The sequence below is a fragment of the Astatotilapia calliptera genome, chromosome 17 (genome assembly GCF_964374335.1).
Source record: "Astatotilapia calliptera chromosome 17, fAstCal68.1, whole genome shotgun sequence".
NCBI lineage: Eukaryota > Metazoa > Chordata > Actinopteri > Cichliformes > Cichlidae > Astatotilapia > Astatotilapia calliptera.
The window spans coordinates 24,118,096-24,143,051 of NC_137438.1; the positions used below are offsets into that span (position 1 = coordinate 24,118,096).

At 41.1% G+C, this 24,956-nt stretch overlaps 2 protein-coding genes across 3 annotated transcripts in view; one reads left to right on the forward strand and one right to left on the reverse strand.

Moving 5' to 3' along the window:
- The first annotated feature begins 291 nt into the window (after nt 1–291).
- Nucleotides 292–11,849, forward strand: LOC113009423 (uncharacterized). The gene is made up of 7 exons (XM_026147700.2): nt 292–661; nt 4,848–5,050; nt 5,666–5,767; nt 5,898–5,993; nt 6,084–6,194; nt 6,385–6,508; nt 9,036–11,849. The coding sequence occupies exons 1-7, from the start codon at nt 634–636 to the stop codon at nt 11,654–11,656; spliced, it is 3,285 nt and encodes a 1,094-aa protein (XP_026003485.2). The 5' UTR covers nt 292–633; the 3' UTR covers nt 11,657–11,849.
- Nucleotides 11,850–12,369: 520 nt separating this feature from the next.
- The window catches only part of LOC113008735 (ankyrin repeat- and BTB/POZ domain-containing protein 3-A), a 259,075-nt gene continuing 246,488 nt past the window's right edge, over nt 12,370–24,956 (reverse strand). For both annotated transcript variants that reach the window (XM_026146398.2, XM_026146397.2), the window contains 5 exons: nt 20,107–20,209; nt 19,921–20,002; nt 18,807–18,875; nt 18,589–18,702; nt 12,370–17,143 (listed from right to left, as the gene is read on the reverse strand). In XM_026146398.2, coding sequence (XP_026002183.2) covers nt 16,913–17,143; nt 18,589–18,702; nt 18,807–18,875; nt 19,921–20,002; nt 20,107–20,209 — 599 coding nt within the window. In that variant the 3' untranslated portion in view covers nt 12,370–16,912. The remainder of the gene's footprint in view (nt 17,144–18,588; nt 18,703–18,806; nt 18,876–19,920; nt 20,003–20,106; nt 20,210–24,956) is intronic.

Genomic DNA, 24,956 nt, shown 5'->3' on the forward strand with positions numbered 1-24,956 from the left:
GCCTCTATGGATCTGGCGATTAGGTTCTGTTCTTGTGCTGCCATGATCAGAGCCTCCGTGTTGTCCTTTACTGTACTTATAGGATTTCTTGATGTCAGCTACTTCCCCTATCTGTTAATAGTACATCCCATGCATGGATGAGGGTCGACTGTGTCTCTCAGTACCGGTACAGTGAGATTAAATAAACAAGGAAAAACTAAAGAATTCCTCGTATTTGCTCCTGAGAATCACATACTGTTTGGACATAGTTCCTTAAAACGCCTCTAGAGGGCAGCGATCATGCATCGTGTGATCCTGACATGCACAGGAGAAGAAGACGGACATGTTAGCTTTGTAAGAAGCAGAAGAAGAAAATCACAAGTTTTGTAGATTTATCATACATGTGCTTCCGTCACCGAACGTAACAGAAGATGTGCCCTAGCAGGTCGTATGAGAAGACACAAAACAGCAACAGACTGACGCTACTGAGTAATAACCAGCAAAACTTAATGTGTTGAGTACGCCTGCGCGTTTCTACCAGATCGTCGAGCCGCCCTTCCTCCCCGGCAACTTGCACCGCAGGGTCCGGCGGACTGCAACTCACAACAACCCCGAGTTGATTTGCTTATTCGCTTGAGCGCTTTTTGAGACAACATGGAGAGCCCACGACATGTTAATAACGGTAAGCTAACGTGTATGTAAAGATTTCTATGTCGCAACGAGTTATTGGCTTTTCTTTTTGTGTGTGTGCGCCCGATTTTGAACATGGCGTACCCCGCTCTGACATGGCGGTATCGTTGTGCTACGTTACAGCGCCAGGGAGCTGCTGCGTGCGGTGGTTAGTGGAAGGAGCTCAGCGTCAGCAAAGATAGTTATCTAACAACGCTTTCGGTTATTTTATGACTGCATGCTTTAATGTAGCGGGCAGGGGTGGTTAACTAGCAGCAGGGGGTTGGCATCAGTTAGCAACCGAAATTAGCACTAACTGTAACAGCCACAGATGCTGCCTTCGGAGGCTTTAACCAGAGTAGCGAAGCGTTATGACACCTAATGTATGAAAGTCGAATAAACATTAAATATATAACGAGCAACGCCGTTTATATATTGTTATTCAAACGAAAAAGTGTGTTGATGTGTACATGTACTTTTACAGTCCCTAAGTTTTCCTCATTAGAGAGCCCGGGCTTTCACAGCCGAGTTTACCATCTGGGTAGAGACGCTCATGTCTGGTGCATCATAATTACGACGCTCTTGTTAGCCTGTGAATGTATATGGGGGTAGCCGTATCAGTCACCCTAAACTCCCAGTGCCTAGACCCACCTGAGGGCCCTGTTGTGCCAAAGTGTGGCAGATATTTCTGTTTCGTCGTTGTTGTTTTGTTTATTTATTCTCTGATATCTTTACTTAAAATAATTATATATAAAACAAAGAAATTATCTCTGTCTGCTTTATTGTATCTATATTTATAATGCTCTTGATCCTGATATTATTGCGAATTACAGACCTATTTCCAAACTGCCTTTTATCTCAAAGATTCTTGAAAAGGTAGTTTACAAGCAATTAATGTCCTTCCTAGAAGAACACGGTATTTTAGAAGTTTTCCAATCTGGTTTTAAAGCTTTACATAGTACCGAATCTGCCCTTTTAAGAGTTTTTAATGATGTGTTTTTGGCAAATGACTCAGGTGACTGTGTTATTATTGTGCTGTTAGATTTAACTGCTGCTTTTGATACAGTGGATCATAATATTTTAATTTCCCGTTTAGAGCAGTTGGTGGGTATGCGGAGTACCGCACTGCAGTGGCTCAGATCCTATTTGGCAGAGCGAACTTTCTCTGTGAAACTCGGGGAGTTTGTATCCTCTGTTGCTTCTCTTCAATGTGGGGTCCCACAGGGTTCAGTTTTAGGCCCACTTCTTTTCTCTCTATATCTCCTACCCCTTGGGTCTATTTTCAGGAAACATGGGATTTCTTTCCACTGCTACGCCGATGACTCCCAGATTTATTTCCCACTTAAAAAGATAAATGGCTTCTCAGTAGACCCGCTGCTCAGATGCCTTGATGATATAAGGGCCTGGATGGCTTTGAACTTTTTACATTTTAATGAACAGAAAACAGAAGTGATGGTTTTTGGTGGCGCTTCTGAGGCCACTATTATAGATCTTGGTTCACTGGCACAGTATGTTAAACCAGTCATCACTAATCTGGGAGTTAAAATAGAGGCAAATCTTAAACTTGAAAGCCAGGTCAGAGCTGTTGTAAGATCTAGCTTTTTTCATTTGAGGGAATTAGCCAAAATAAAGCCTATCTTATCGAAACAGCATTTTGAGACAGTAATCCATGCCTTTGTTACTTCTAGGCTGGATTATTGTAACGCACTTTATTTTGGGGTTAGTGATGCGTCCATTAGGCGCCTGCAGGTTGTGCAAAATGCTGCAGCACGTCTTTTAACTGGAACAAAAAAGTTTGAGCACATTACCCCAATTTTAATTTCACTCCACTGGCTACCTGTACATTTTAGGATTGTTTTTAAAATTCTCTTATTTGCTTTTAAATCTCTTAATGGCCTGGCCCCCCCCTACCTCTCGGAGCTACTACAACCATATACACCTGCCCGTTCCCTTAGGTCCGCCAATCAGCAGCTCCTTAAGGTACCAAAAACTAAGTATAAATTTAAAGGTGATCGTGCTTTTGCTGTAGTTGCTCCAAAGTTGTGGAATGATCTACCCTTGCATGTTAGGCAGGCCTCTTCTCTCTCTGAATTTAAAAGTCTTCTTAAAACATATTTATTCGCTGAAGCCTTTGGCATTGATTAGAGGGGTTGACTCAATTTGTTTTGACATGTTTCAATTTATTTTAGTTTTTTAGTTATTTATTTTATCTTATCTCATTTTAATTTTCTTTACTTATGCTTTTAGCATGTACAGCACTTTGTGAACTCTGGTTTTATGTTAAAGTGCTTTATAAATAAAGGTGGTATGGTATGGTATGGTATAATAAATCTAGTTCTTTCGGTTTGTTTATACAACTGTAATGTTAAACCTGTTGAAATTTCTGCTGTCCTCCTGGCCAGATCTCTCTTGAAAGAGATTTTTAATATTAATGAGACATTTAACCTGGATCTACCTTGCAACAGGAAAATTCTTACAGGCTCTCAGTGACTTCACATCATTACTGAGCAATATGTTTGACATATGTTGTCAGACTATAACAACATTTTAAATTCCCATGCTCGTTTTTTGGCACATACCCCAAATCACTTTTTGGAAGACGATCGCTTTTGACACAACACACCGAAGCTCTCAATTGCAAACTTAGTGAGGTTCACTTCAGCTGTAAGTCACTGTGTAAAAGTTTTGAGCCACCTCTCATTACTTTGTATATTTCTCCCAAAGCTAGACTTTCTTGTAATTCTTTGTGATAGTTTGAACTATTTGAGCTATTATGAATTATTTGAGCACAAGAAAGGCTTCTAACTCAAGGGATGAAGCAGTGTTTCATCTATACTTAAGCGGCAATTTAGCAAAGAACTCATTTTAAATCGTATCTTTAGTCACTTTTACTAGCAGCCAGTGACATAAACACTAAATCACAGTAATAACACAGTGTGACAACATAAAATAGTAAGTCCTGAAGAAACGGGAAGAAAATCCTGCAAAGGCCTGACAATAGAAGCACCTTGCTCATCAGTTGAGTCATCTGCTCTTCACCTCAGTGGAAGGTTGGTTGTTGAGAAGTCATTCTTAATGAAGGGAAAGGCTGAAGCATGCTAAATCACCATGTAATGCCATCTAGCAGACATCTGATTAGGAGGTGCCTCATTTTTTTCACTGTTTCATTTCACTGTGTGTTATACTTGTATAACTATGCATGTGACAAATAAAGAACCTTGAACCTTTTAATCATGAAAAATGATTAAACACACTGCCAGTGCACACTATCGGTCATGGATTGGCCTCAGACAGGTCGTGAGTCTGGATTTCAACTTTATTGGAGCAGTGTGGGATCATCTAAAGATGGCTGACATCCAAAGAAGAGCTTTGAACGTCCTCCCAAAAGCCTGGAGAACTAATCCTGAAGACTAAAAAAATGACAAGGAATCTTCTGTGAGACAGTTCAGGATGTGTTGAACAATAAAGGCGATACCGGTGTACCAAATGCTCACGTTCAGGCTTGTTGTACAAACTTTTTTTTGTCATATATCCCTTTTTCCTGGCGAAATGTAAGCAAATGAGATGTGACTTGACTTTTTTTTGTTTGGTTTTTACAGCACTGTATATAATGCGTTACTTCATGTAAATGCAGTTGACCTTAAATCAGTGATCTTCAGCATTTATGAGCTTTCATTCATGTGGAAAGTTTGAAATAGACTCCACTGTCTCTCTTTCTCTCTGTGTTTGCATAACAGCAGTGGAGTTGCACCTCGTCTGATCTGTTTTTGTCAAACAATTAGTGTAACGGCCAGTGGAGAGCACATTAATCTAGTGCCACATTACGCCTCCAACCTGCTGTAAGCACTAATCCACAGGAAGTGTTCAGCATCATCGTGCTTTACTTCACTTTAAGAGTTCCCTTCACAGGTGGAAAGCTATTCTGGCTATGCTCCTAAGCTTCTAACTTAATTTCTTTGTAACGGAGCATGATTTCTATCTGGGACTATTTAACCACAGCCTTCAACATCTGCTCCTTCATCCACTCCGGGACTTAATCCATTTTCAATCTTGAGCACCTAATGCAGAGATATTTTGTCATAAAGTCAAAGCAGTTGCTTCTTCACATTCTCTTGATAGTTTCCGTTTATTTTGCAAGGCTCCAGATTAATTTAATCTACAGTGAGTAACTTTTTAAATATTGTACAAATATTTTCCAGATCCACCTCTCCTGTTGCCATCTCTTCGCCTCTTCATACCTCCTCTGCGCCTGGTATCTGCGGCCATGTGGCACGTCGTGCAGGGGGGAAGCGTGCACGACTATGGGATGGTGGAGGAGTTCATCAGCACGGTCACAGAAATCGTCCCTGAGATGCTAAATGCAGATCAGAAAGCTCAGCTCCTCCTGGGACTCAGAGCACGGGTAAGTCCCTCTTGTGGAAGAGTGGCTGCCATAGGCGAGGTTTAGAGAAATCTTTGGGGCCCTTGATTGAAGTCACTGGAGGCTAACGGCTCTTTAGAGATCGACGCCGTCACCCATCTTTCTGAATTGCATTCTTTCTAAGAAGAGCAGAAACAGTGTTACTTGTGCTGTGCTGTACTAATGTACAGTAAAAAAAACTATTGCTTGTGTAACATTAAAGCATGCAGACCAGTTCTAGTAGCTTCCCTAAATAAAACTGAGTGAGTTCACCAGATGATAAAGTGCTGCATGGTGAGAGAACTGGAAATTTTTTTGGGTTAGGGACTCTAAAATGTATCTCTTTAACTGTTATGTAGTTGTACAGCTGTTTATTTTTACCCTATAGTCATGTATAATACTGATAATGGATCATTTTTTGAAATCCTTCCCAAACATGGACAACAGGCCAATCCTGTGTGGCTGTGTTGTTTTTAGTAATGGTTACAGTAATCAGGGAAATGTGGTGTGCTGACTGTTTGCTGCCTTGTTTAATCAGGCCTGTTTCTAAGCCAGGAGAGTCCCTGCTGTAGTTGGACTTTGTTAATGTTTTTTTTAATTAATAAAATCTTGTTTCAGGTTGTTCTTGAATTGTGTCGGACCGAGCAGATAACGGACAGAGAAACCATCGAGATGCACCTGAACAGGATCAAGGCCCTCGTGTCGACTTGGGCAGCACAGGTTAGATCCTTTAGAAGAAAAACAAGTGCCCTGTAGGCCAGCAGCCTGGTCATAGTTTCCCTCCGATTATTATTTTTTTTTTTCTTCCTAAATTGCAGCTTGTGATTTTTAGTTTTTTTTTTTTTTCCAGCCGTCTTTTGCAGATGTTGAGTTTCCAGAGTCCAACTTTGTGGATCAGGTTGAATTGTTGTTGAAGGATCCTGAAGAGAAGGACAGGTTCTTCCAGGTTTGTAACATCATGTGCTGTCAAACTCATGTATCCTATCTAATAATAGAGAAACAGAATATATAATACACATTTCTTTTCCACCCTCAGCATGTTTTCCCTACTGACTTTGGGCCTGAATATGACAGTGCTATTCAGGTTTTAATGCTGGACTTCCTGTCCAGATTGGAGAAGCTTCTTCCAGTTCCAGATATTCAACAGGTACTAGAATAAGTGTGGCAAAGCGGCCTTTCCAGCACTATTCTACTTCCCTAAATAAGTCCAGTTTGCATTTAAAAAATTACAAATTTTCCAAGTAATCTTTCAAGTCAGAAGAGGGTTTATGGTGAAATTTTGGCCTTGGCTACCTTTTTATTTCCTTTTATTTGTATTTTTTGCATTTCTTCTCTAGACTGCTTCCATGCTCAGTGCCGTCCCTTCAGCTCTGGAGGAGTGTACACACTCGGTTCCTGACCTGCAGCACCTAAAAACTGTACTGCAATATCACACAACACTGGGACATTTCGACTGGAGCGGTGAGTCTCGTCTTGGGTCACGAGCACATTGTTGCTAATGTAGTCTGAATGGATGATGGACTTGTCTACAAACACTGTCCAGCTGTTCTCTGAGCTGTAGTGATCTCTGGCATGATCTGCTCATCTCAGTTGGCATACAATACAGCAGCAAAGTGTATTTAGACAGAACGCAGACATGTGGAAAAGGTTAGAAGAGTTTATTTGCAGTTTATTTTCAGTTAGGTTATTTGTAGAAAAAGTAACCTGATGAACATTAATGTTTCACTTTGAGAGAAGATTAAAATGTCCTCAACCTGTTACTAAAACAATTAAAGTTTAAATGGTCCACATTCTACTCTCTTTTACTTCTGTGGAAGAAATGTAACAAAAACTACATTTATCTCTGCTTTGCAGCATACCAACTAGGGCTGCAAAAATTAGTCGACTAGTCACGATTACGTCGACGATCGTCGACGACTGATTTAATAGTCGATGCGTCGTTTGAAGCTTTGTAAGATCCCAAAAGACGCAGGAATAAGTGGTAGGATTTAAGAGTGTAATAACGGAATGAAACAGAAGATGGCAGCACTGCATGTACAAGGATGCCAGCTGCCGTTAAACCCCGAAGAAGAACTAGCTCTGTCCCAGAATTCATAGCGCGGCCCAACGCAGTTGTCAACAATGGCGGCAGCTAGTTAGTTTTAATATTACTCTTAGTATTCTTTCTGGGTCACAAAATAAACGTTTGGCGAGAATGTAGCTGTGTAAACCTCAAATATCTGCTCAGTTTATCAAGACACCACATATTTTCAAAAGTGCTCCGACGTTTTCGGAGACGTCTGTTACCCACCAGCTCAATAGTTAGCCGGGGTTCAAGGCTCACTAGAGCCCGTGAGAACACCGGACTCCCAGCAAATCGTTTTCAAACCCACCGCTGTCTTTCGTTACTCAGGTTAAACATATATAAGTCACTTAGATAACTTAAATGTTATTGTTTGGCTTTTTTTAGTACTTTATTTGTTCCTGAGTAAATCGGTTTGGCTAAGATTAAAGTTATAGTTTTTACACAGCTGAATAAACATCAAGCAGACAACTGATCATCAGAAGTGTGAGATGGTTGAGAATATACTCCGGTGTCCTGTTATATTATAGATAACAAGGAGCAGACGGCTGAGTTTATTAAACTTCACTGAAACAATCTGCAAATTTCATTAAAATTTAATAAACTATCATCTTGTCTTTATTTTTAGTTAGCACATAATGATAGTTATATAAGAGCAGATGTGTGCTGGTGCAATAAGCTGTACGTTTTAAGTCCAATCGTTGCATGATCTGATTAGTCGACTAATCGCAGAAATAATCGGTGACTAGTCGACTATCAAAATAATTGTTTGTGGCAGCCCTAATACCAACCGATAATTGGTGGTCAGAACATTTTTCTTCTTTGATGGTTAACTAGTCTCATAACATTTGTCATAAACAGACCATTCATACCTAAAAACATCCAGCTCTTAAAATTAGGTGGTAGCACTTATTTTATTTTTTATTTTTTAAGCACCATCTTGACCGGGGTTCCAAGAGATCTGAAAATGTGATGTGAACCGATCGATGAGAGCAACTCATCACGAAAATGAAAGCTTTTACATAGTTTTATAAACCTGACAATAAAGGAAATGGCTACGCAAAAAACAACACCACAATCACACAGTCTGACACAAAGTCATACACCAAGCAGGAGGTATACCATCACTTAAAAAACAAAAAGTAATTGAGGAGTCTAGTTATGTGTGCAATTATATTTTTCAGGGGATTTTTTTGTTTCTTTGTTTCGTACATACAGCGTAGTGGCTTCTTTGTCATATTAACAATCTTCCAATTATATTTTGTGAATCTTTGTGTTAATCTGTGGAAAGTCCTCTTGCTCTTATATTGAAAGTTCAGAAGCTGCTAACCAGTTAGCTTGAGGTCTTCTTAATTCACATTTTTGCACTGGTTGGTGAACCATTTCAGTGCTGTGGTGGCCCACATAGTTTCTCCTCGTGTGGTCAAACAGCATTCAACTCCACCATCTTGGACTCCAGCAGGCAATGGTAGTTCATTTTTGGGCAGCTAGAGGGCAGCTCTAACCAGAACATCCAGCAGGTGAAGAGCTGCTTTATGACTGCAGAGCAAATGAGGACTACAGAAGCTTCCTGAAGTCCAAGATGGGCGAGTTGTGGTCCCTTCATGGGATTTTTATAATATCACAAGCACACTACTCACAACATTACAGGAATATTTGGACTAACACAGAATAACACCAATTCACAACCCCCAAGAGGGACTGGTTTAGCACTTGGTGGTCACTCTATTTTTTTTCTAGTTTTGGTGTTTGTTTGTGTCCTTGCCACTGCTAGGAGCATGGAATGGTACATGTAGGCCACTCAGGCTGCAGGAACCTTTTACCAGCAAACTGATATTATGCACAACACTACCACGAACACACTTTTGCTTTTTCTTTGAGCTTTGACACTCTAACAAAACTAATGCATTCTTCTTTCTCCTTCAGATGAAACTCAGGCCATTCCATCTTCATTTGGGAATTGCATCCTGTCCTCGCTGTCCCTTCCTCAGCTGGAGAAGGTTGTGATCGATCCAGACCAAATACAGTTACAGCACGCACCAGAGCAGCTGGAAAGCTGCATGACCGTCCAGGTGGAGGGTGAAACTGTGACGCTGCTGGACTACATCCAGATCGAACAGGCGCCCAGTTTGGTCGATGACCAAGAAGAAAATGTAATAAATGAGGAGGAAACGGAAGAAGACGGAACGCAAGAGGAAGCAGGCGATGCCTTAAAGCCGGCCGCTTTTCAACCACTTAAACAAAGCAAAAGACTTGAGTTGAAGAGAAGAGCCTTAAAAGAGGATCAAGACTCAGCGACGGCTAAGAGACAAAGGAAAAAATACCCTAACAATAAAACATGTCCTGTGTGCAATAAGACTTTCCTGCGGGCGGCGGCCATGAGACGGCACCAGGAGATTCACGATGCAAACCGGGACCTTAAGTACAAGTGCACCAGCTGCGACAAACGATTCAGGGACCATTACGACATGAACAGACACACCATGCGCGTCCACGAAAGGGGGGAGATGTACAACAGCGGTAAAGAGGAAGACTCAGGGGATCCAAGCACCTCAGAGATGTCAGAAGACAGAAACTGCTCTTTTTGTGGGAAGTATTTTGCTCGCCGAGTGGATATGGAGCGGCACATGAAGTCTCACTCAGAGGATCGCCCATACAAGTGCTCTTTCTGTGAGAAGAAATTCAAGAATCCTTATGTTTTAAAGAGACACCAGAAGGAGATCTGTAAAAGCAGAGAGCAGAAGAAGGTAAGGAGGAAAGAGGCTCAGCGCTCAAATACGCAGCCAGCTTCGGAGGTGTCGATGGAGGGTAAAGTCTGTCCCATCTGCAGCAGGATCCTCCCCTGCACTGCAGACATTGCAAAGCATTTACGATCTCACTCCGAAGAGCGTCCCTTTATTTGCGTCACATGTGAGAAAGGCTTCAAGTACAAAGACACGTTAAAGAAGCATCAGATTATTCACGGTCATGAGGGCATCAGAGAGGAGCAGACCAAGACGGTGGAGCAGATTTTGGCTGAAGCCGAAACTTTTACGCAGAACTGCGTGGAGACTGGAGACGCTGATAAGCAGGAAAGTAATCTGGACACTCCTGCAGACACATGTGAGGAGCCCCCCGCTGTGCCTGTGCGAAAAGTGGCCAAAAAAGGCCTGAAAGTATGCCCGGTGTGCTCTCGAGCGTTTGACAGCGTCAAAACCCTGAACAGACACATACAGTGTCACACGGACGATCGGCCGTATCACTGCGTCCACTGCAAGAAGCGCTTCAAACACATGCACGGCCTCAAGAGACACCAGATTTACGCCATCTGTCACAAGAAAACCAGTCGATTCTTGTGGAAGAAGGAGCATAGGGCGGGGCCGAGCCAAAGCGACGCGAGCAGCGCTGACCTCCAGCAAGGGGCCCCTCTGAAGATCCCAGTGTGGTGTTCCAACTGTGGCAAGCACTTCGAATACCTGTCCGCTTTGAAGGACCACCAGGAGAACGTTTGCAAGCTGGAAATGAGGGATATTATGAAATGTGACGACTGCGGGAAAGAGTTCAAGAGCATGACCATGCTCAAAGTGCACCAGAGGATCCACGACCCCCTGTACTGCAAAGAGTGTGGGAAGATCCTGGCAAACGAGGCTGCCTTTGAGAGGCACAAGCTAATGCACAGACCTATGCAGTGCACAATGTGCGACAAGACTTTCACTTTACTGAGACGCTTGAGGGAACACTACGAGAAACAGCACAACTTCTCCGGGCCGTATCCCTGCCCGCAGTGTGACAAAAGCTTCATCCAGCTGTCCTACCTCGCCATTCATCAGAGAATCCATAAAGGAGAGTTCCCTTATGTTTGTAACTTGTGCCCGGAGAAGTTCAGGTCCTCCAACTGTCTGACGGTGCATCAGCGGAAACACACTGGGGAGAAACCCTTCCTCTGCTGGCAGTGCGGGAAGTGCTACCGCTCGGCCTCGGAGCTCACGGTCCACATGGGAACGCACTCGGAGGAGAGGCCGTGGGCCTGCACACAGTGCAACATGGCGTATCGTACCAAGCTGCAGCTCACAAACCACGTGGAGCAAGTCCACATCGGGGTCCGGTATCCCTGCAACAGCTGCGGCAAGCAGTTCATGAAGGAGACGTCACTGAAGAGGCATGAGCTCATCCACACAGGAGAGAGGCCGCACCAGTGCACCGTGTGCGGGAAGACCTTCCTGACCGCCAACGAGCTCAGGCTCCACAACAGGTACCACACCGGGGAGCGGCCATACAAGTGCGAAGTGTGCGGCAAAGCCTTCATCCAGTCGGGCTATTTGAAGTCGCACATGCGGATCCACACGGGAGAGAAGCCATTTAAATGTGACATATGTGACAAAGGTTTCAGGTTGTCTTACCACATGAAGAAACACAGGCGGACTCACGCCGGGAAGCCAAAGAGCTACGTATGCGAGGAGTGTGGGTTAGCGTTCCTCCAAAAAAAATCCCTTTGTGAACACTCGCTCACTCACGAATTTAAAGTGGAGTCATCTTTCACAGAGGAAGTGAGAATAGAGTTTCAGTAGAAATCCAAATCTCTCTTAATGAGATGGTTCACCAAAAACACTCTGACCGGTTTAAACGTTGGTGCTTTTGTTGCTTTCCATTCATTCTGATGTTCTGAAGAACATATCATTGATCTCTAAGACGTGTGTATCTAAAACCAGTGAACATTTTCAGCTTGCAAATCTTTCTGCAATAAAAAAAACTTGAATTTTACCATCTCTTCTTTGTTTTTGAATGAGAAAATTGCTTATGTTGTCTAGTAATTTGGGGTTTAGCCTAGTAGTGTGAAACGTGGCCCTGCACCTAAGCCAACCGAAGGATCTGAAACTCCACAAAGCACCCCTCCAATAGCCAAACCCACCTGTTCTCTGATTGGATAGTTAAATTTGTGATTGACATGACATTGGCCAATCAGATGAAAGAAAGAAAAACTGGGTCAAAATTCGTACTTGTAACTTGAAACTTGAGTGCAGAGTTTCACAGGTATTTTTTTTGGCTAAGTCCACACACAAATCTTTTTACGCACACACAAATTCTTTTTACACATACAAAACTGATTTACGACCACAATTTGAGCCCATAGCAAAACTACAAAAAAAAAGTTCTGTCCAAATAAAATATAAGCAGCTGAAAGATGGGGAAATCTCGGCTTGTTCTATTTTTCGTGAATAAACGCACCATCATGGAGAAAAACATTCCAGAGACGAAGCGAAATAAAATCGGAGACCTTTAATATGATTTAACCTGTGGTCTTTTATTAGCTGTCCACAAAAGCATGTCATGGAACGACAGAAACTGTAGCACGAGTGTAACATTCCTTTTTGTTGTTATACTCCACCACATCCCTGCTCCTCACACCATGTATAATTTATATTTCATATATATATATATTTTGTACAATATACATGTTCTCATCAAAGGAAAAGAAAAAAAAATGCAAAAGTTCATCCCTCCCCCTCAGTTGGGTGTGAAATCTAGTGAATATCCCATGCACGTTTTCACTGCATCTAGGAGAAGTGTCGTTTATTAGGAACAAGTATGCAGGCAAATAAAGGGGAGGGTCTCGGTGGACGAAGCTGGTGTATAGAGCACATTCTCAACAACATTAAACAAGAAGAGCCATGCGAACCGACACTTACTCTACAGCTTGGACCCAGTTTGGAATCAAAAGCGCCAGTACAGGGGCTAAAGTTAGTCTTTTGCTAATGGCGTAACATTAAGACAGATTTTAAAAAAAGGATTGTTTTTTCCTCTCTATTCTAATAAGACTGAAACTTAAGCTCACAGTTGAAATACTAATGCTTTTCGATTGAGAGAGAGAGAGGCTACAGTAACACTGGCACAGAAAGTGCTTGACATCATTGTGAACCTTTTCACCTCTGCGGAGACAAAAACGGCTTGCATCTTTTAAAGTTACGTTTCACATTTAAGAAGCGAGTGTGGTGAGTCGACATCGTGACTGTCAGCTTCCTCAAAGGGTTCACGGTAAAAATGAACACCACGGTGGCAAAACAGTACATGAAGGGGCGTCACAAAAGAGACAGAAATAATATTCATATATATTCAACCTTCTGTTTCAGTCTCAGTCACTCGTATATAATCGTCTTTCAGCTCATTATACTCCATCTCCTGTGGCATATTGCACATCATACCACTGAAAGTAATACAATTTAATGGAAATATTGCTTAATTTTTAAAACTTTAAAGTTTATATTTATATATCTCTATATATTCTTTTCCCTTTTGTAAAACAAAATAGCGGAATGTAAAATAAAATATATCATGCCATGTATGTAGGTAAGAAAATAAAGCTGTAGGATAACATCTGTACTTTCTTTTCTGTAGCTATTTACAGCTTTGTGTCAATGTGTGTGTGCGTATATGCCCAAATCTCTCTCTCTTAAAATGATTTGCAGGAACCAAAACAAATAATATCATTATTTTTGGAACGTGCTACAGTTTTTTAAATGATACCTTCCGATTACAGGAGGAACAACCACCACAGAGTATGAGGACACTTGAACGATGTTTGCATTGTTTAGCCAAAGTGAAGCATCTGGTTTCCTTTTTTTTTTGGTTTCTCGCTGGATTGGAAAACTTTGCACGTTTGCTGCACTGTTACATTCATGAAATACACTGTGTGGTGTGCGATTTCCTTAGAGGGAGAGAGGTACCGGTTACATCGGATGGGTTCGATTAAAACGTTCTTTTGAGCAGCAGAGCTGACAGTTGTTTACATTTGGTCCTTTAAGGAGTGAGACGCGTTATTTGATGCAATCACAGGGATAAAAAGGTTGAATTATTGCACACTTTGAGCACTGAGTTTAAATTTCCACTTTTTTGGATGCGAATTAAGAAAATTCACTTTTACATAAAAACCACCAGTCAACCAAGTCCTCCAACCCCCAAACCATCTTCTGACCTTTTGAACATTTTTTGGGTATTGATAAAAATTGGTAGATATGCGTACTTGTTTTCCAGTTAAACTGTCCTCAGATTTGGTTGAACTTCTGTTTTTAATCTAAAAATTTGGCGCTTTCCTGAACCGAAGTTGACATTCATGCGAAATAAAACGGCAGCGGCAACTTTTTTTTAAAAATGTTTTGATTAATCTCTGAGAAAAATAATAAACAAATTTAATTTCGGAGTTACTGTTTGTTTAAAACATATCAGAACGGGAAAGTTTATTTTCCTCCTCACCTTAAATTGAGCTTTTAACCGCTTTCATCTGCACACTGCGCTCATTTTTCTTGGTAGTCATAGTTATCATCTCCCGTTTTTTTTTTTTTATATATAGGCTTGTTTTTTCTTCACACAGTTTTTAAATCTATCATGATGATTAAATTAAACTAAATTAAAACAATTGTTTAGTATTTCAAAGATGTGTCACTTTCATTTGCTTTTTAAACTAATTTCCAGAAAGGAAGGAGAGGAAAATACAAAGCAGTTGGTGTCCATAATTATGAACGCACATTGAAAGCTGTGGAAAGATATCCCACGTGCCTACTTGGAGGATGTGTGCATAGCGACTGCAGAAGTCCGAGTATCTTCCACAGGACTGCCCACACAAATTCTTGAGTGGGTGCTCTGATCATGAAATTTATGAGGTTTATGCTGCCATCCTTCTGGATCACTGCTGTAACTCTAAAAGTGCTTGTTTCATTTTCTTTTAGTTTGAGCAACTTCACACATCAGATGCATCAGGTTGTTTTATGGAATCTACTATTTTAGTTTGGATTTACTAAATTTATTTGAAGCTAATTTTACACCTCAGCACTCACAGATTTACCCTCACCAGCCATACACCTTTCTAATATCGGGGTGAACACCTGCTTTCACAGATTCAACAAGGTGCTGTTGTTTACTCCAAATTCTGACCCTTTCGCCTGAATGTTGCAGCAGAAATCGAGACTCATCAGACATTTAACGAGCAGTTGAACTGGATAAAGTGGCTGTGTAAGTCAAATAACATCGTCTAAATTTACCCCATTTAGACTTGCAATTAACATATGTCCAAACCACACAACATTTGGAGGTCTTATTTTACCGAGCTGCTTCATGGAGCAGCTCAGTCAAATAAACAGAACCCTGACGTGGGACGTGCCATGTTTTTTGACAAGTCCAACTAATTTCCATACTGATTACAAGCAGAGTGGAGAGACCGAGGATGCATTTTTATACCGGTTGTAAATGTAAAGACCCATAAATCAGATATGCATTGAGAGAACGTGTCCAGATACAGATGGCTGGTATAAATAGGGTAATTGTGCCTCTAATAAACTCAGTGCTCTGTGCAGGATTCAGCCTCTCCTTCGAAGAATTCATGTGGGGGTGAAGCCTTAAACAAAGAGTGACTTTAACATGCATCTCATGGTCTACCCCGATGGCTTAGAATATTATCTGAAAGAGCTCAAGTAATTTGAGGCAAAACCTCTTCAACACCTCACTCAGCCTACTCAGTCTACACAGAAAGCACACCTAAAGCAAAAACAGAGGAGTCATATGAACAGAGTAAACATGCAACTTTGCATAAACAAGACGCACAGCAGGGAGCACATTCAATGAGACTGGTGTCAGCAGCCAAGCGGGTGTGTGTAGGGGAGGTGGGGATACTGTACATCAGCTTACAAAAAACAAAACAAAAAAAACAATAACAAAAAAACTAACACTATGACTTTCAGAATGTATTAACATGCTTACTTTAAGCATCTTTAAAGAGAAAGTCCCTGCCAATTGAAACCCCCCCCTCTCCAAATCCCGCTTTTGATCAGTTTTGCAGTGGATACAAAGTTAACAAGCAGCGTTTTCCCCTTACTTCCCCTTGCGAAAGTGGTCCGTGAAGTAATATCTGCATAAAAAGCAACACCAGGGGTCAGCTCAGTTGACAAGATGTCATGCAAAAAAAAATACCAATAATAGTAACAATAATTTTTTTTTTTTTTAAAAAGAGTCGTCCGTGGGCGTTATCGCAAGTTAATTTCCCAGTTGGGCATCCATGTTTCAAGCATAAGTCAGCATAGATTTCACTGAGTGGGCCGTCTTTAGTCGAATGAGTGCCGGCCGCAGTGTCAGCCACGGTGGAAGTTCCTGTGATCAGTTTGGCCTCTGCACACAGTAGATATAACACAGTGAATCCAACATAGAAGAGACAGAATGAGATGTAAATAAGAGCCACCTAAAAGTCCGCCTGCTGGCTTTGCTACTAATCACTTTTATTGGTTGTATAGAAGGGTTATATCTAGATTTTGGCATGTGTAATGGCATCCACTTCCATAAAGTATTATTGTTTGTAAACCACAGTCTCATTTCGCAGATGATAACGAAGCTGCATTTATTGAGTTAAAATTCTACTCTACCTTTTTGAGTGAAAAACAGTGTACAGTAGCCTATGTATTTCATGCACGTATCCTATATGAAATACAATAGAAATTTTTTAGAATCATGGTTAGAGCTAAATGATACTGTTGGGTCAAGGCAGTTCTGTTTTTTTTGTTTTTTCTTGTAGGTTTTTATTACTCTTCAGGGTGTGGAGTGACCGATGGGAGCCACAGGGCAAAAGAGTTCAAGGTCAGGAAGTCGCAACATGAACCCCCATTGAGCTGCAACAGGCAGAATTAAAGGGAATTCCTGACTTAAAAACATCCGACAGCTCCTCTTCATCAGCAGGGTGGGTGCTTGGTCAGGGGAAAACGGGGAAGTAAAGCGGGACGCTGGATGCTAAAAGTGGCATTACATGGATGCTGTGGTTGGATCGAAGGGCTCCGGTGAGGATGACGTCACACCACGGAGCCCTTGGAGGTGGAGAGGTGGATGGAGTGGATGCGTGCGGCCAGAGTCTTCTCCAGGTCGTGGAGGATGTCGGAGCAGATGCCGGGGCTGGACACGGGGCTCTCGGCGGGGGAAGGTTCGTACAGGAGCTGCTTGAAGCCATCGAGTTCGATCAGCAGCACCATGTTCTTCAGGAAGTAGCCCTCGATGAAAGCCGTCAGCTCCGTGGCACCAAGGAACTACAATGAAAATGAAAGATGAAAGGAATGTGTGACATTAGCAGCTTTCAAATTCTGATTATATATAATTTTGCCAATATTCCAGTCATATTCCAGCCCAAAATTGGTAATTGCTTTTTAAGAACAGTCATCATTATTATCCCAGTGTTTGAACCTTACAATAGCAGCTATTAATCTGTCAATCTAGCACTTTCTTTAAATATCTTTAATTAGTTTACTTTGAACAACTAACAGGGTATTTTTATTCCAGTACTCAGGCGGGAAGATGGAAATAAAGGTGGAATTTTCAGCTCGAATTTCCCCACTTGGAAAGTTGTAGAAACCCCACAAACACCAACTTCACAAAACTGTAAAACCGGTACTCTGTACTACCACTTTTAGCTTCTGAGCTAAAAGCAACACAGCTTCTAATTAGGTATTCACTTTAAAATAAAACTATTATCCTGTTTTACAAGTTAATTTGTCAATGCACCTTTTCTGCAATGTAACTTAATAAAAAATATACAGCAAATGTCAACAAACTGAGCAACATTAACACAATATAAGCAAGACAAACCCTGAGACTGGAAAATAAAGCCAGTGTATATAAGGGCCATTTCTTTAATGTCCATGTGAGGTTCCCTTAAAAGTCAGTCAGTTGCCATTGACTCCCATGTTTTAATGCTGTTATAGCAAATTTTACGTTTTACAAATGTATACGTTATTAATGGTTTAATCACACTGCCATCTAGGCTTCATCACAGAGTCCTGGAGATTAGCTGGAGACCGCCTGGCAACCTCTGATTGCTGAGGAAAAAACATGTATTTCCTGTTCGGTTGGTCAGTGATTGCTCACAGATTAAATCTGTTACCTTCTTGTGATTGTGTTGATTACCTGCCGGTTACCTTGGTCCCCTGTTGTTTCCATGGATGATGCCAACGTGTCTGCAAACAGTGGCAAACTACTTCTACTACCACCAAGTGGTAGTAAAGTCTGAAATGCTACGTCTCACTACTGCAATCAATACATTTAAAAATCGCAACTTTTCCTTTGAAGACAAGTGGGTATGCTTTTCTGGTACGCATTGCACTTTCCACAGTTTCACTACTGCTCTGCAAGTAGTTGGCAAGTGTTTGCAGACAAGTCTGTGTCTTCCATGCACCAAAGCATTATTATTATTCCCTATTCTCAGTTGAGCCTAGCATGACTGCGGCTCAACTGAACGTCTTGATCGTGTCTGGTGTGTCAGCCCATGCATAAAGTTTTTGTTCCACTTTGTTCCATTTGTCATTTGAGTCACTGCTAATACAAAAATATGAGAGCAGCTTGAAAAATAGTGTGTGTGGTGGTTGTATTGCCAGTCTGCAATTGTTAATTAATGGCATGTTTGCACCTTATGTAAAAATTCATTACACAAACCCCTCCCAGTATGTAAATCAGCTGCTAGAGACCGTAAGCCTCCCACCTTAGCGTGTTTGTAGAGGTCCACACAGGTTTCGGTGGTGATGTTCTTGGAGCAGATGATCTCACAGTGTCTCTGAAGGGCCTCTAGTTGGAAGAATTTGGCTGCAGACAGGAGCTACAGGGAACAGTACAGCCACACAGAATGAGGCACAGGACTCGGGATTAGAAATGTTAATACTCATGCTGTCACTCCACAGGCTTTGGTTAAGTCTTTCTTACCTCCATTACTTCAGTGTTGCGTATGTGCAGGGACTCGGTGCCTCCACAGTACAAATACTGCATCACCAACTGTAACAGAGAACAGTACAGGCTTCAGGTTATGAAGCTGATGAAGAGTACAAAAGGGACCCTTTTTTCTGTTGCTTTTTTTGTGCCTCTTTTTTGGCTCCATTCTGTCACCTGGAAAGTAATCCAGATTTGAATTACATATGTAAATTTAAGCATTTACATATTTTCACTGCTATCAAATACCTTCCCTGCATCCAGTGATATTTACTCTCATGTTTTCTTTTTATCGCCATTTAAAAAGGAACAAGCATTCAATCAGTAAAAATAAAGAGCAGACCAGAGATAAACAAGTCCCCAGCAGGACTGGAGAGAAATTGAAAGAGACAAGGGGAAAGAAATGGGAGGGGGAAGCTCTGGGGCCGCAGTTTAATTGTGTCTTCTGTAGCCTCATGGATACACCCAGTGGAAAGCTAAAAGATAAAGAACATCCAGAAAGCGAGCAGGAACAACATTTCCAACATTTTAGCAGCCGCCAAGCCGGTTCAAGCTCACGTTTCTGGGCTCTGGGTTTACAGCTAATGTGAATCATTTAAAATCAGAAATGTGCAATACTGCTGACAGACTTCATTTAACCCTTTTCCAAAAAGATTCATGCCATTCCCACAGATGTGCACAAATTGGGTCAGCCTTAAGCTTCATACGGTAAAGTTGGAGTTATATACTTTCTGTGTTTGAGAATTAAATGGATTTCTTAATCTCGATTGTTTAACTATGTACCTAACACCATTCCTTCAGAATAAAACAATCAAACGTGGAGCCTGTTCTTATACTCATAGGGGACGATGAGTGTTGTGGGTCTGGTTGAGAGTGGGAATAGGTTTTGTATGCACTGAAATCTTTCTTCTCTCACCCCAGAGAAGAACGGCAGACGGCTGCCTTCTCCCTGAGCCTGGATCTGCTGGAGGTTTCATTTCCGTTAAGAGGTAGTTTTTCCTTCCCACATACATTCTACCGTACAATATAAAGTGACTTGAGGCAACTGTTGTTGTGATTTGGTGCTGTAAAAATAAAACGGAATTAAATTGAACTGAAATAAACGTCTTACATGGAAAATATTGTACTTGACATGGCTGATCTCAATGCAGGTGTTTTCTGCTGCTGGTCGGTTTTGCAGCAGCGACTTGAACCTAAAAACAACAACAACAACAAAAAACAGATAAATTCTACATTATTTTTCCCATCGGTGCGCTTTTGTTTTACAAAATAAAATAGGAGCAAAGTTTCAGGTTACCTGGGTGAAGCTGTAAACAGCAAAACTTTATGTGCATAAAATGGTTTCCCCTCCACCAGGAAGGTAACATCAGACATCTCCTTGTTGTTCAGGAAGTGGGGGTCTAAAAAAAACAAAAGAAAAAAAAAAGAGAGATTTATTCACGTCTCCCACACAATGCATGCAGAGCAGCAAACAGCAGAAGATTAAGCTAATGTGGCCATTAATTACCGCAAGGCTGATTCATCACGCGCCTATCAGTGCTGAATTATCAAATCGCGTTAGCATTCCTAAACGGCAGGGGATTTGCATTTGATATCCGGTGTTTGCATCCTCGAGTGCATTTCATTCACTGCACACAAATCAAGTGATTTAAAGCACTTTATTTAAACCCTGCCAGTAAATGATCAGCAGGTGGCGCTGCAGCGCCGTCACTGAATGTTTCTCTTCTTCCTCGTTTCTCTCAAAGAAATGTCTAAAATAAAGTTTGAGGTGTTAATGGACGATTTGGTTCATTACAGACAAGTGGACCCATTTTATCTGCACATAGAGAAGGGTCATTCCTACTATTCGGTGCCATTTCAGTGTGATCACTCTTCATCAAAAAATACAAAATTTTGAATTATTTTAACATTTCATCTAAAAGAGGGATTTTCAACCTATAAGAAAAATGTATTGGTCCAGCTAAGGATATTATATTATAATATTTTTTAAAATCAAAGTCTTTACCCATGACGTGCCAAATGTCCACCCTGTTACAGGACATTCAATTTTCTATTAATAACTGTTTTGAATACACAGTTATAGTAATATTTACATTTTCTAAAAGCTACAATGTCCCTTTTTAAAATCTGCAAGGAAATTTCAAGGAAGTATTTTAAACAAGCATTATATTGAAAGAAGACAGGTTCAGTTTTAAGACAGTGTAATTTCAAAAGATTGTTTTTAGATTCAAAGGGAATATAAAAAAAAATTGGCTCCATTTTTAAGTAACTTAATTTTGCTGATTCATTCCCTCCCAATAACCAAAGAGACATGCATTATGTTTGTTGATTTGATTTAATTAACAAAAGAAACACACAGGTAACAGGGTGGACATAACATCAGTGACAAAAAATACCACCTTAAAGAAACTTTGAACACCTTCACCATGCCCGTCCAACCAACACAGGTAGATACATGTCCACATTAAACAAGCAAATTTTCACTGTACACCCAACATAATGAACATTTTTCTCACACATTTTACCTATGCAACAGACCAGCAACTCCAGTTTTTTTCAAGGAAATCCCACACTTTCCTCTCCAGCTGAACTGACCCCTCTTATTCAAAGGTGTTGGTTCTTTCATCAGACACACAACCTGGTCATCCCTATACCAGGTTATGTCCTCACGTGGACTTGGCCAGTGGAACTTGTTGGTCCCGTTCTTGTGCATGCATTTCACTTTAACATCCTCTTCAACCTCCAGAATGATTCCTGGGTAGGGTTCACCATCGTAGTTGATAATGCACCACTGACCAATATGATCTTTTGTGATGTTCTCAGGCCGGGTTGGTCCCTCAGTGCAATGTGGACTTGCCTCTTGACTAAGGCTTATCTCCTTCAGGCCATAGCATTCACAGTCCAGTACACCTTTGTCTGCCTGGCAAAGGCAGGTTATGTCCCTGTATTTTATTGTTCCTGGAGAGAAACTGAGTACTTGGTGGATTTTCATGGTTCCTTTGACCCTCTGCTTTCTTTTCCTTTCTCGCCACTGCTTTCTCTGTGCTCTCTTCTGTCGTTCACTGAGATCTGCCACTTTCTTTTTTTTCCCTTCCTCTCTGTCCTTTCTCCACTTCTCTTTTGAGATATATCTGTCTTCTCTCAGGGTCAGCATCACGATGTGCTCGGTAGCGCCGCTGCTTCTCCGCAGCAGACATTGGTGCCATTCCCTGAAAAATGTATACTATTCAAAATCTTCTAAAAGTATATATATACAGGTTAATAATAATTACCAATACACACTTTTATAAATAACCCTAAACACTAAACTTCTATCATCTTACGTCCCCCCTGTTACCATGTGTCCCCCCTGTTACAGTGCATAGCAATAACAGGGGTGACGGTAACAGGGGGGAGATTTTATGCTAAACTTAGCCATTACTACTAGTATGATGAACAACAAGCTAGTACATGGTGACCACTAAGAACCATTTTTAACATGTTTATTAGCCATATTATAAAAATGACAAAAAAAAAAATTGTTTCCACTATTAATAAGCGTAACAGGTTGGACGTGTTATGCTTTGCCACATTACAAAATCTTGCTAAAACATTGAAAAAAGGGTTGATTAAAGAGTGGTACTTACTCGTCTTCTTCTTGAAAGTTTTCCCTCCAAAATATGTTACATCCGGGAGTGTCATGTGACTAAAAGAATAATCAGGTGATGTGTTCTATGGAATTCTTATCAGAGTAACAGGGGTGACAGTTGATTCAGGGACACATTTTTTTTAAAGATTTTAAGTATTAAACATGCATTAATAATAAAAAAGAACATTTGATGAGGAACATTAGAAATAAGCCAATCCAGAAATGATGAAAAATCTAGATTTTTTTTTTTTTAAGTTATATTTGTAACTGAAGTCGAGCAAGCATGACTGGGGACATAGTACTTTAGTGACTTGTGCTAAAATAAAAGTAATTTACTTTTAATGTATTTATCCTGTGTATATATCAATGTGTTCTATGGTAGAGGACCTCTCCTCGAGCAACTGCATGTCTCATACAAGAAAAATGGTTTAGAAATAAGCATTAGACAAGTTTTACACTAAATATACCATATTATGTCATTAGGACTCAAATGGCACCGAATAGTAAGAATGACCCAGAAAATACTGCACGTCGAAATAAAAAAAAAATATATCAGATTACTTTTAAAATGAAACTCACTTTACAGTTTTGGACAGAAGTTTACATGCACCTCCTTATGGGCATGCACATCACGGTAATTCAGGGGTTTTAATTAGTTCTTTGAACTTAATATTTTCTTTTTCCAGGGTGAAATAATTGTACAGCATACATCTTTAATGACTTTAAATAAAAAACAAAAACAAAAATGAAAACACATTTTAATAAGAGTGTACCATCAAGTCAGTCAGACTCGTGGGATGTTGATCTGGTCCGGTACCTCGCAGAGGGGGTTGTCGATCACTTTCAGCTGCTTTGGGGTAAATCAAATTAGGAAGAGGAGCCCTAGAGGGGCAAAAACGAGACAACCCCCCGTCTATTTTTTCACTAGTTTTTGGCTAGGGTCAGTGTCACTACTAGAAGCCTGAGGTGATACCTGGACCCTACAGAGGCTACAGAACAACTCCAGGATGGCACATCAATTCGTGCCATGGCCAGAAGGTTTGCTGTGTCTCCCGGCACAGTCTCATGAGCACGGAGGAGATTCTAGGAGACATGCAGTTGCTCGAGGAGAGGTCCTTAAACATCGATAAGACAACTATCTGCTCCTTTGTGCAAGGAGGAACAGGGTGACCTTCAGCACTGGTGTGAATGTCTCTGATGAAACAATCGGAAACAACTCATGAGGGTAGCCTGATATTCCGGTGCTCACTGCCCAGCACCAGTGAGCCCAATTGGCATTTAAAATAGAATACCAGTCCACCACTGGCACTGTAGCTTTTCACAGATGAAAGCAGGTTCACCCTGAGCACATGTGACAAACATGAAAGGGTTTGGAGAAGATGCAGAGAGCATTATGCTGTTTGTAACATCGTTCAGCGTGACCGGTTTGGTGGTGGGTAGTGATGGTCTGGGGAGGCATATCCACTGTGGGACACACAGACCTCTTCAGGCCAGGCAACGGCACCCTGAGTGCCATCAGGTATCAGGATGAAATCCTTGGACTCCCTTTCAGACTCTATGCTGGTTCATGGCAATGCCCGGCCTCGTGTAGCGATAGTATGCAGGCAGTTCCTGGAGAATGAAGGAACTGATACGATTGATTGGCCCCCACATCTGCCTGACCTAACGATAGATTACCTCTGAGACATTATGTTTCATCCATCTCACGCTGGCAAGTTGCACCTCAGACTATCCAGGAGCTCCGTAATGCCGCAGGACACCATCCATTAATGGATTATTTAAGCCTGCCTAATGTTGCTTCACATCCTCTTCTTCTCCTTTTTTTCTGACATATTCACCGTCACGTTTTGTTATCACTGATGTTCGATGTATGTTTTATGTGTCTGCTCTCCCAATATTTTGCTGTGAACGCACACAGAAAGGCGGCGACGTCCCAGAACAGAGCCAAGCCGCTAAATATGAATTACTGTGATTCAAAACTATCCTTATTTGACCACAGTAGTTCAATGAGTTTGTGCCAAAAAATGAAATGCAACTTGGATTAAAACTAATTACATTTAGGTCCATAATTTGTTGGGCAGTGACACAATCTTTTGTAATTTTGCCTCTGTACTCCACAACAGTGGGGTTTAAAATCAAACAATCAAGATGCGATTGAAGCGCACACTCAGATGTAATTCAAAGGTTTTAACAAAAAGTGTCTCATTAACTGTTTAGGATTCACTGCCACAGTTATAGTCAGTCTTTGTTTGTGGGTCTCTCTGCATTCAGTGTTTACATCACTAACTGGAAAGTACGATGTAATGGACTGAGATCAGGTGACTGACTTAGCTATTGAAGAATTTATATTTCTTTACCTTGAGAAACTGAGATAAATTCATTTTTGGTAAACAGCAGTTTGCACCTTGTATTTCCATTCACTGAGGTGGTGCCTAAGTGTCCAATTAATCTAGTAAAAATGGCTGTAATCCTGCACTTCACTCACATCTCGATTGTTCGATTTTACACTTTTTTGACAT

Coding starts and splice junctions, on each gene's coding strand:
- LOC113009423 (XM_026147700.2), top strand. CDS start 634: ATGGAGAGCCCACGACATGTTAATAACG. Junction 5,768..5,897: donor TGTCGACTTGGGCAGCACAG/GTTAGATCCTTT, acceptor TTTTTTTTCCAG/CCGTCTTTTGCAGATGTTGA. Junction 6,509..9,035: donor GGGACATTTCGACTGGAGCG/GTGAGTCTCGTC, acceptor TTTCTCCTTCAG/ATGAAACTCAGGCCATTCCA.